Source organism: Macrotis lagotis, chromosome 1 (assembly GCF_037893015.1).
Source record: "Macrotis lagotis isolate mMagLag1 chromosome 1, bilby.v1.9.chrom.fasta, whole genome shotgun sequence".
Taxonomy (NCBI): Eukaryota; Metazoa; Chordata; class Mammalia; order Peramelemorphia; family Peramelidae; genus Macrotis; species Macrotis lagotis.
The window spans coordinates 376,865,498-376,878,083 of NC_133658.1; the positions used below are offsets into that span (position 1 = coordinate 376,865,498).

At 37.0% G+C, this 12,586-nt stretch overlaps 1 protein-coding gene across 1 annotated transcript in view; it reads left to right on the plus strand.

Annotated features, from left to right (window-relative positions):
- Window positions 1-12,586, plus strand: part of SLIT3 (slit guidance ligand 3) — an 805,773-nt gene that overhangs the window by 582,999 nt on the left and 210,188 nt on the right. The window contains exon 6 of the mRNA XM_074204955.1: window positions 5,943-6,014. Coding sequence (XP_074061056.1) covers window positions 5,943-6,014 — 72 coding nt within the window. The remainder of the gene's footprint in view (window positions 1-5,942; window positions 6,015-12,586) is intronic.

The following is a 12,586-nucleotide window of genomic DNA, read 5'->3' on the forward strand; positions in this document are numbered from 1 at the left end:
AGAGATCTGTAAAAATGAATCACCACCCTAATTTTTGAAGATTTGCATTAATACAGGGATTAAAAAAATATAAAATATTTCTATTTCATTAAAATATAAACATATGAAGTTATTGGATATATGTAGACATGGGTCTTAGCTAAAGATACCCATTTTATGTATCTATAAATACACAATATTTGAAGTTTTGAAGATACATTTGCTTTATCTTTTGGTATTAATTTGTTCTTTTAATATACAATTATGGTAGCCACTTAAAGATGTAAAATTTCTTCACAGCTTTTAGGAAGGGTTTTTGCATACTAATTCTAATTAGTCCTCAGCTTTGTATAAGCTATGTACATTTTATTTGAACATTTATATTGTCTCATTTTGTTAGTTAAAGAATTTTATGTTCTGGGTTTTGGAATTTTTTTTTTACCCAATTGAAGACTTTGACCTTAACTAGATGATATTTTTTTGTAATTTCATTCCTTCCCTTAGTAGAAAAATAGTCTTAGATCATCACAAGAAGCAACATTCAAAAAATGTACCCAGCTTCCTCACATTCTAAAAGACAGATAACAAAACAAAACCAAATAAGGTGATATACTCTTGTGTTTCTGTTGCTTTATAAAATTTTACTTACCAGTCTTGTTTTGGGAATATAAAGTCTCCTCCACCTTTTTGGAATCATAATGCTATAATACTGTTTTTGTGGTTTGAGGCATAGTAATATTTAAAATTTTTTATCATGCCCCTTCACACATAACCCAGAAAATAAGAGCTTTATGTGATATGATAAATGAATTTATTGGTGCATAATACTAATCAAAGCAAATTAAAATATCTTTTTTAATTTTTTGATTGATTTCAGCTGTTCTCCCCTGGATCTTAAACAATCCCAATTTGAGACCTGATTTAAAATTATTGATTCCTTAAAGGCAAAGACTTTGTCTTCATCAATGTATATATGTCTAACACAGTGGTGGGGTTCAAAAGAGTATCGAAGCAAATATTTTTGATTTTACTTCTTTGCCTTATTTATTCAAAGACATCTTTTGACTTAAGAATTAATTTCCTTCACACTTTCATAGAAAAACACTTCTGTCAAATTTCTAAGCACAGTCTTAGAGAAACTGGTGGTCCACCCCAAAGAATTTGGGAAATAATCCATTTGGTAATTTAGAAACACTACAGTAATGTTGACTATCTTAGCCGCCCGCTGTCTTAGAGCAGACAGTGCCTGCTAATTTGGTCCAAAGCACTCTAATAATACAAAAAGAGGACAGCTCTTAAGGAGGGAATGTATCCTAAAAACAACAGCGATATATAAGCTCTTATTTTGAACAGTGACCAATTTACTCATTTATTTCAGATAGCAAACAGACTCAGTTTTCCACTTTTCATTCAGATTTGGTAGTCTTTGGATGTTTCATTTTCAGAAATAAATTCTCAATGCCCTAGTGAAGAAAGGAAGAAGAAAGGGACAGAATATTATATTTCTTATAATGAAGAGAAGAGAAATAAAAATACATTTTCCTTTAGGCTAAATCTATCATTCCCTTGAACACTACATCTTTCTAGTTAGTTTGTGCTGAGTTGCTGGATTTTTTGTTTTTGACTCAAAGTTCAAAACATGTACCCAAACTTTAAACCATTAAGAAATTTTATGATCCATTTTTTTAGCATGAAATGGAAATTTAGATCAAATGTCTAAAGTAGTAATAGGGTGGCATATTGTGCCTACAAATGAGAGTTTTTGCAAAAATTCCATCTCTTGTTCTGAGAGAGTAATTTTACATTCTTACATCAGCTTTCGGACATTTGCCCGATGGACTTTGGTGCTTTCCCAGAGCATCATAGCAGCCAGAAAGCCATACTTGTCTTGAGGTTCACCTGCTACCTTTTTTACTTCTTAATAGTGATTTGCAGCTGCAGAAATCTGTGATCCCAGGAGCTCCCAAGGAAATCAAAGCAGGTAATTTAATCAGACAAATTTCAGGATTGTCCCACTCACCTTGGCAGAAGAGTTCTAAGCAAACCGGCGAAGTTAAAATCCAGTTCTCTTTAACATGCCGGAAGAAAGCATGGCAGTATTATTATTGCTTCAACTAAGGATGCTTCATATTTAACCTCCAGCATTCCTCTTCCTTAGACTATAAAGTCAGATTTTCCCTTCCAAACTTCCCAAAGCCCATAGGGCTTTCTCTCCAGGGCTAAAGGAGATATGCTTTGAATCTGTCCCTCCACAAGTTATTAAATTGTCAGACTGAGCTTTGATACTTCCAAAGGTCTTTATTTAATACAGGTATTTCAACGAATATTTCATTAGCACTGGAAAATTGACTTCTTGTGGCCCAAGGGAAAGTAGAAACAAACAATAGCTTTTAAGCATCCCAAGAATGGGACCCTCTCTGGGCTGCAGTCTCTGGAATGAAATCTGTGTTTAACTGAGAGGTGTGGGGTTTTTTTGTTTGCTTTAAGATTGCCTTAGAACAATTTTTTCAAAGGCCTGAACTGGCCCTTTGACAATGGGAACTTATACCATCTATCAGCAAACTGAAGTTAAATCATCCTACGGAAGAAGATTTCCAAGTTAGATTCCGTTGTCGTACTGGTCCCCAAGTTTCATGTGTTTGTGTATCATAATGACAAGATGATAATAGTTTATTTCTAGGTATCCTGCTCCATCACAGTCAGAGAAGTGTCAATTTTGCATTTATTTTCCTGCCCATTTCCCAGGATAATGTGAATCATTTTTATGCCTCTAATTTCAGTCAATTTAAAAGGTTATTCTGGTAACATTTTTAAACCAAATATTTATTTACTTTGTTTTTACTGTTGAGACCATCTCATCTATTAAACTAATTATTGGAAATGTTCTTTAACTCCAAAATATTGTGGAAAATGTAAACATCTGGCTTTATGTTTGGTACTTTGTAGATAAATTGGTCTCATTGATTGGCTGAAAATTTCCGTTTTCATTTGGATTTGTGGCTTCTCAATGATCTAACTAGAAATCAGCATATGTGACTTGAGTATAACTTTTTGTCTAGCACATTTACTAGTCTCTGTAAACTCTGCTACCCGGGCTTAGCATACTGGGTATTGTTATAGTGAACAGATGACCATGCCGGTTAAAATAAACAGGACTACACCCTCACGAGTGAAGAATGAAAATGAAATGCATTTAGAAATCCATATTTCAAATGCTGATAGTTTTTATATATGTTTTTAAACAGTGACTACTTAAAGCAGACCTAGACAATTATATTTATATGTCAAACCTAGTTCCCTTTGCTCATGGTTAAACAACTACCTGTCAACTGGGACTGTCAAGTGAAATTTTTAAAACACCACATAATTGACATTCTATATTAGACATTCCTATTTGCCTTAAGGTGGCCAGACTCTATTTCTAATAAATTCTATTTCTAGGATGCATTCTACTCTATAAGGATGTCAAATACTATGGGAGGTTGAATGTCAGAGTATATATAGCAGGATCTGGGTAGACTGGCATTGTCTTTTCTTTCCTCTAACAAATTTTTTCTCCTTTCACCCCACTTCTCTATTGCCTATTTTCTTTTGTTCCATTTCTCTCTTTGAATTCTGGCTTCATAATATTAAATATCTTCCATTAAAAGTTTGCTGCTTTTTTACCTGACATTCTTGGAAAGCCAACTAAAATACTCTGAAAATATGGCCAATCAATAATAATACACAACCAACACAAACCCATTTGATCTTTCTGCAGAAACTGAGGACCAAGAGCTTGCTGATATCTGGCTACTGTCCTAGAATCCAATCTGATTACTTAAATTTCATGCTACTTAAGTAGCTTGGGATTTTGCCTAATTTAGCAGGTTTCACAAATATTTTCTTGGTGCTGTAAGTCATTACATTTTATTTCTTCTTGATAAGGTTTGGTGGTCTTCTCTCAGGCTTGAGGATAGGGTTGTTGGGGAGTAAGTAGATCGGATGAACCCCTGAGTTGTCAATAAATCTGTAAGAACAGAGATCACACCAAGTTGCTTATATGGGACATCAGAGGGGAATGGCGACTCTAGTATCAACTAGAGCTGATACACAAACCTTTGAAATGTCAATAAATCTGGAAGATCATCCTAAATTACTTATATGGTACATAAGAGGGAATTGAGGAACCCCAGTACCTGCAGAATAGCCATAGAATGGATTGTGCTAGTACGAAAAAACCATTTCAAGGAAGGTCAGACAGGCATGGCTCAGAGAATGAGTCCTATAGGGACAAAATCCCAGAAACAGTTTGAAATCTTCACTATACATTGAGTTCACAAACTTAAATGAGTACTTTACCTATTAAGATGCTAACTTCTCATTTTGTTTTTTAAAAAATGATTGTCTAAATCTTTTTTAAGAGTTTTTATTAAAATGAGGAAATTTTCACTACACCATGGAAGAATCTTTTCAAATCCTATCTCAATTGAGTGTATTTTATACATGTGCATAGATAAACACATCAACACTACTCTAATATATTGTCTAACAATATTTTCACTGTGACAATAATCAGTCTAAGAAATTTGGGCAGATTTCATGAAGATCACATAATAATTCCTCAATCTTTTCTTTAAGGAAGAAGATTATCTCTGTAAAGTATAATACACCATATAAATTATAATTCATGTGATAGAGATTCCCCGGGTGGAGAACCATTTTTTGTTTTTTTTTTTTTAAAGGCTTATCTTTAAGTTTTCTGACATTGTTGTACTTCTTATAGTCAGGTTCTGGGAAGGTTGTTATAGGAATCTCCAGTCTAAAAGTTAAAGAGAAAAATCACTCAATTGTGAATTTAACATCTTTTTTTTTTTTGGTCTATGACCAAAGCAGTATATATGTGTGTCTGTATGTCTATATACAAAAACATATACACATTAGGAAAACTCTACATACATTTTGTTTCTAAATTTTATTTGCCAAAAGATTCCCAAAATATGATTCCAACTAAAATTCTAGAGTCTTCAACTCACACTGTAAATGTGAAACTAATGAAAACATCTTTTCCTAGGACATAAGTAAAACACTCACTGAATAGCAGAGATGGAGGGTGGAAGGGGAAGAAAGGAGATACCAAATAGGTGCATTTAATTCTTCCCAATTTAAAATGAAGTGGTCCATCTTTCTTTAAGGCAGTAACTATAAATGTTTCCTTCCCCCCCACACACACACACTCCCCAGCGCTTCTATCAATGGATTTCTTTAATGCTGATGATGGTTGGTGCAGTTTGTGGGAATCTGTATTTAGTCAGAAATGTTTCAATAGAATGACCTACCAGATGGGACCAGTAACAATGCAGAGAGGCATCGAACCACCACAGACATTTGGTGCTTAGAATAATAAAAAGACTATAAAATTAGATTAGTTGAGTCTAATTTGGAATTGGTATATTCCCCATGCACCCTTGCAGCTCTTGGGCAGATAAAGCCCTGAGATTTAGCACTGTGTCAGGACAGAGGACTGCAACTTCCAGTAAAAGGGAAAAGAGAGAGAGGGAGACAGCGAGAGAAAAGAGGCATTCTGGGAGGTCGCAGAGGGCAGAGCAGTGACCTCCAATGATTTACAGGCCTTTAGCTTAATGAAATTGTTTCAGTGACATGACAGTAAGAGCTCGTAATGGATTGGATGCCCTAATGTAATGAAATTACTCCCTTCTGCCTTAAAAAAAAATGCGCAATTAATATTTACTGAGACCTGACAGCCTTTGGTGCTCGTCTGTGCAGTTCTTTCAGACAGTCAGTGTGGAGAGACAGAGCAGCGTGGCAGGCAGTGAGCAAGCCTCCTCTCTGGTGCCGAGCACAGACTGCAAAGGGGTAGAGGGACCCACCAGTGGCCAGGGGACGCCCGGCCCCCAGGGCTTCAAGATAGTCCCCAGTTCTTCCCCACTCAGCCTTCATGCTCTCCCCTTCATTTTCTGCAGGCAACTGGACAACAACCAGATCAGCTGCATCGAAGATGGAGCCTTCAGAGCCCTGCGTGATTTGGAGATCCTGTGAGTTGATTTTGTGATTTGTTTTTCCTATGTGTGTGTGTGTATGAGAGAGAGAGAGAGAGAGAGAGAGAGAGAGAGAGAGAGAGAGAGAGAGAGTATATGTGTGTCTGTGTGTGTGTGTGTGTGTGAGAGAACGTGTTTGTGTGTGTGAACGTCTCTGTGTCCCTTGCTGCAATGCTTTTAAAATTGGAAAGGGGTAGAGCCCTCTGGTTGCCTTGGTCAAAGAGTTGCGGACAGCAAAGTGTGATTTCTCACCTCCCACAAACTGGGGTTCCTCCTAATTAAGTCACAATAGAGCTGCTGCTCCCAGGGAGCTCCGAAAATGCCATATTTGTTGCTGGGTGAAACAGATGGACCGTGGCTGGGCAAGAACCTTACACAGTGTACAAGGAGAGCCTTTTCGAGTATATGTGAACAGAAAGGATGGGTAACAGGTTTGGTGAGGGGAAGGTTGCAAAGAAGGGTCAGTGAGAATTACCCCAGATCTGAAAGAGATCTCTGGGCATAGGGCAGGTGCTAATCTCCAAAGAGATCTTGTTGCAAAGCATGGAGACAAAAATTTAAAAAAAACTAAACTAAATCACAACAAAAGTCCAGTTCTTGTTGCTAAGATCTCTCATTTAAATGCTAACTTTCTACATAGACCCTAAAGAACCATGGAAAACAAAGACTATAGGAGGTCCCCATTGGGATCAACACCCACAATCTCCACCCAACCTTTCTGGAGGGGAGGAGGGGGGTAGAGGAAAAAACATTGATAATCAAAGTGCTCTAGAGCTAGTCACATAAAGTTTCCAACTGGCATGCAAAAGACAGTGGGGAAAGTCCTCTGTGCCCCACAGCCTGGCAGCCCTCTCTACTAACTAGTATCATTAGGTGAATATAAGATTTTGATGGTAGCCACAGAAAGCTATTCCTCTCATGATTTGGAAATACAGAAAAGGGTTCTGCATGTTTTTGTTTTTAGCCATCTATGTGACCTTGGGCAAGACACTTCATCTCAGTCTCAATTTCCCTATGTTACTAAACTTCATTTTCCCCATCTATTAAATGAGGAGATTGGGATAGAAGGTCCTTAAGTTCCTTTTTACTTTCAGTATCCTGTTATTCTAAATTATTCTGATGGTATCATTTCACCCAGGAGAGAGGAGTATATTAGAGATTTGTTTTATCCTTTCCTTAAAATGAATGATTCAGAAACTGAAGAATATATATCTCTGACTCTCAGATGAAGGAATGAATGAATGCATGAAGAAGTCACCTTTGTACTTGAGGGAAGAAAGAGAAAGGAAAAAATCCCCACTCTATTCACACACCCAATCTGAACCCTGCCCTGCAGACAGAGATGAGTTGAAAAAGGCCTAGCCACATTATTAGAGAAGGAGATGATTCAGGGAAGGATCATGGGAAATAAAAGGGAGATACGGATGCTGTGAGACTTTTGAAATTTGATGTGAGAGGCAAAGTAGCAGAATGTAAAGATCACTGGATTCAGTGGTAGATGATCCAATTTTGTGTCCAAGTTCAAATTCTTTCTAGTTATATGACTATGGACAGGTCACAACCTCTGTAAGCCTCAGTTTCCTTATCTGTGAAGTGGGAATAATAATAATAATAATAATTTTGCTATCCATCTCAAAGGGCTGGTATGTTGAAGTGTCCTGCAAAACTTAAAATTGCTGTAGTAATGAATGAAGCAATGGTGTGATACCTCACATCCCAAGGTACTCCCATCCAGCACTAAGAAAAGCAAGAAATCCCCTCTTCTTAACCAAATTCAACTGCCAGGATGGGAGGTATATTAGAGCCCTAGGACTGGTAACCTTTACATTTCAAAACTCAGCTTCCCTAGTGAATAGCATTTGGGGGAAGAGTAAGGATGATTCTAACTTCTCGCTGATCATTAAAGAGAGAAAATAAAACACATCAACAATCCTTGTAAGGGAATCTTAAAACAAGCTAAAAAAAAAAAAAAAGGAAAAAAGTGACTAGCTGCCATAAAGCAAATGTGATTTTTTTCACCCAGCATATTGGTTATCTTTCATAATTAGATATAGGAAAAGTTGTCTTTAGTCAAATTTGGTGCTTGTAACCTCTTGGGTAACATTGGACAATCCTCCTCTTTCTAAGTGTATAGGGATGAAGGAACAATATGGTGTTGGTTCTCAAATACATCAAATGTTTCTCCTAAGTTAAAGCCTAAAGATTGTTGATGGTAACAACGTGGCTACCAGAAGCCAATGGGATTTGATTTTATCTTCTCAATTCCAAACTAACTCAGATGGTAAGCATTGTTTTAGATTTGCTCTTCTGGCCCTGCATAGTTAAGTAGTTAAAAGTAATCATAATCAGTGATTCCATAGATATTAAATGCCTATCATAGGTATATAGATATGAAATAATCTATCTTAGCTCTGAGAGATTCTGAAATTGGTTAATGCTAACTATTTCATGAATCTTCTACTGTTGAAGAATTCCCCTTCACTCTCCCACCTAAACAGTCCTTCCCTCAAACCTCAGAACCTCTGTAATTTTCATTTCCACATCAAAATCTAATTGATAATAACAAAAGTCAGCATTTAGCTAGTGCTTTTGAATTAACAAAGCACTTTACATACATTATTTTATTTGTTAAACACCATCTCTGATATTAAATTGGACACTGGAAAATGTTGGAAATTCACTTATGAGTGGACTTTAAGAACACTTGGTAGGGAATTCCAAAACTATCCCCATGCCCACAAAAGATATGTCAGTGCACATCATGAAGAAACCAAAGCCTGTGACTTTAGTAAGGTAACCCGACTAGTTACTTCATATGAAAAGAGACTCTGCTTGACCCCAGAGAGCAGAACTAGGTCCCACGAGACACAGATTTTCATTCAATAATAAGGGAGATCTTAAAAAATTAGAGCTGTCCAAAAACAGAATAGATAGATGGGTAGGAGTGAGTTTCCTGTCATAGGTGATCTTCAAAGCAGAAGCTGGTGTGGTGGTATGCATAGGATGAATGCTTTGGGTGGGAATTAACCTCTCTTAACCTCTGCAGCCCCTCACCACTCTATAATTCTGTGAGTCTGTACTTTGCCTGTACGTTTGAAAGCTGTCAGCATGAAGCAAAAAGTAACAGAGACCTGTGGTAATCCCAGGGAATACTCTCTTCTATCTAACTTGGGTGGGAGGAAGGAATTGTAGATTGTAAGCAACTGTGGAAATAGAGCAAGTGGAATAACCTGGTGATCCCATTTACCTTGGAAATAGAAGAGCTATATTCATCTTCCATGGAAACAATCATTTAAGCCTCCTCTTTCAGATTTTGCCACCATGGTGGGGTTGATGTGACCAATTGCATTGTCTTAGGCAAGGCATAAGTGCTAAATGAAAGACAGCTTTTAGAGCCAGTTTGTAGGACTGGATGGCAATTGTCAGAGATTGATGCCATTTTAAAAGCTGTATGAATATCACCTGCTTGACACCAGTGCATTATCTAGTGCTACTTTTATTAATCATCATAGCTTATATTTCTATAGTACTTAAAGTTTATAGACTGCAACTCTGTCCACTGGTGAAAGTATTGCTATCCCCACTTTACAGATGAAGAAACTGAGGATCAGAATGGTCAAGTAATTTCCCCAGGATTACACAGCTAGTATTAAAGCTAGAACTTTGACCAAGGTCTTTTTTACTCCCTAGTCCATTGTCCTTTTCCCTATCACACATCAGCTCTCTAATCACCATAGGTTGTCCCCTGGGTCAGCAAAGGCAATGGAATCATAAAATTTGGAAGTTGAAAAGGCCTCATCATCTATTTGCACTACACTATACCTGAAAAAAAAAGCCTTAGGCCACATAGTAGTGAACAAGTAGTCATTCTGCCTAAAGAGAGACTGAGTATAGGAGTGTTTTCCCTGGAGGACCTTCCTGTATCTGCATCAGATGATTGCCAATGAAATCAGATTACCAAGAGATTCCCTCCCTCAGTTTCTTTTTTAACAGAACTAGTATTTATCTTGGGATCATGTACCTACCCCTCAGTGAATTGCAATGAATAAGATTCTTTCAGTCACATCCCATTCTGTCATAGTTGTATAGAGTCATTCTATCTGATGTCTAAATTATTTACATTATTACACTTCACTCAGAAGATATGTACAAGCAAAATTGAATATAAATCAGAGTGTTTTCTCTTTGTTTGTTTTGTATATTGAATCCTGTTTTCTTACTCACACCTGTAATTCTGATAGAGCCTCAATTTATGGTAGAATCTAACAGTTTAGAATTAACTTTTTCTGCTTTTTCTAGATATACCATCAAGTACTTAATAGTCAGTAAATAAGCATGAAAATACACTGAATGATTCTGTAAAGAGATCATGAAACAGGTGATGCCTTTCTAAAACAAATCATATCCCTTAAGCCAGCTGGTCTATTTATTACAAGGGACTTGAATGTTTTGAGGTTTTGTTTTGTTCCCTTAAGATGGGCATTCCTGTAATTAGTCTAGGAAATCCAAGTAGGTGTGTCCCTTTGCACATAGTTAATCATTAATCAATGGTTTGTGGGTTTACTTGGTTTTTTTTGGTCATTCATTCATTCATTCATACATTCCCTCCTTCTGTTCACTGTTATACATGAGGTCATTTGTCAACTTCTTAGGTAGTGTATTTCCATTGGTTCTCTACCTTCTCTGCCAGACAGGGCAAGAGAACTTTAGAACACCTAAGCAGAAATAAGAGATTCAGATAGCTTGCCCATGTGTCTTCATAACTTAGCAGGGTTATATGGGTATGATGCAGCATTATACAGGGTATTGGACATGGAATCAGGAAGATTTGCATTTTAATCCCACTTTAGATGCTTAACCTGTAAATCACCTTAATCTGTCTGGTCTTTTTTCTCACAAGTAGAAGAGAGAACTAGATTTGATGGCCTATAACCAGTGGTGGGATTTGTCCAGTTCACACTGGTTCAATAGAACTATACCTAATTTTATGTTGAATTTGGTGAACCAGTTGTTAATTTATTTGAATTCCACCACTGCCTATAGAGTACCTCCCAATTCTAAATCTATAATCCTTACCAAAAATTTAGAAAACAAAATATTGCAGGATTGGGGTGGGGGAAAGAGGAAGGGAGAAAAAAATTCATGCTATTCACCTGGGAGTTACTGCCTAGTAACATGAAAACAGGTTGTCAAAGACATTAGGATAAAATGTAGAAAATTTTAAAAAATATTTCTTGTCTCCCTCTGGTTGGTCAGACCTTGGACAATCACTACTCTCAACTAAATCAAAGTTAAAACAAGTATATATATTTCTTTTTTTTAGGGTTGTTTTTTTTTGCAAGGCAATGGGGTTAAGTGGCTTGCCCAAGGCCACACAGCTAGGTAATTATTTAGTGTCTGACACTGGATTTGAACTCAGGTACTCCTGACTCCAGGGCCATAACTCTAGCCACTCTAGCCACCCCTATATATTTCTCATATGCACCCACTTAAGCATACTTTTCTTCTCAGTCTGTTGTTAATATTGTAAATATTTGTAAATATTCTTGTTACTTTCTCAAACACTGGTTTGCTGGGGAAGAGGGGGACACTTAATGAAAATGGGTGGAAGGGTGGGGCAAAAGGGGTAAAACTGAAGTCTCAATCCTTTGTAAATTTTTTCAGAGAAAAATTTACACTATATTTAAACTTTAGAGGAAGGTAAGGGAAATAATCAAATGTTTATGATCAAGAAAGATTTTGTTTTTGTTTTCAATACTGTTTCATCTTGAAATACTTTAAGGTTTTTTATCACCAGGCTCCTTAGAAAAAGAAATTTCTATGAGCTACATTCTTCTTGGAGTTCCTGAGGGCATATGAAGAGCTGGGGTGGTGGTATGAAGGCTGTGACTCCCCCAGGTAGCTGGAACTAGGGATGGGCAAGGTAGGCAACTGCCCAAAGCACAATATAACTGTAATACAGTAAGAAATACTTTTAATATGACTTTTCTGGAAGTATGAATATTTTTAATGCCAGTAAATCCTGGTCTCCACAACACCTGGGTATCACTTATTTTATTTTTTTGTTTGCTCACGAATTTTTGTCAGAAGTCATTATGGGGGCAGCTAGGTGGCGTAGTGGATAAAGCACTGGCCCTGGAGTCAGGAGCACCTGGGTTCAAATCTGACCCCAGACACTTAATAATTATCTAGGTGTGTAGCCTTGGGCTAGCCACTTAACTCCGTTTGCCTTGCAAAAACCTAAAAAAAAAAAACCCAGAAGTCATTATATATGTAAAGAATGTGAGTTTTCCTATTCAGGAGAACATACCGCAAAGCCATGCCCAGGGTACAGAGAAACACCTTATCCTGGCTCTGACTCTGGATTTTAAACTGTGTTGGATCACTTACCTATGAACCCAGGTTTTTACTTCCCCTTATGGGTCACTCTTCTCAAGAAATTAACCTTTTAGTGAATCCCCTTTGATTCTGGAGGCAATTTCACCTTTGGTTTAACCTAGGGAGTTAAAAAGTAAGGCATGAATTAGACTCACAATTGATTTTTTTTTAAATCACAGTGGATTCACTTC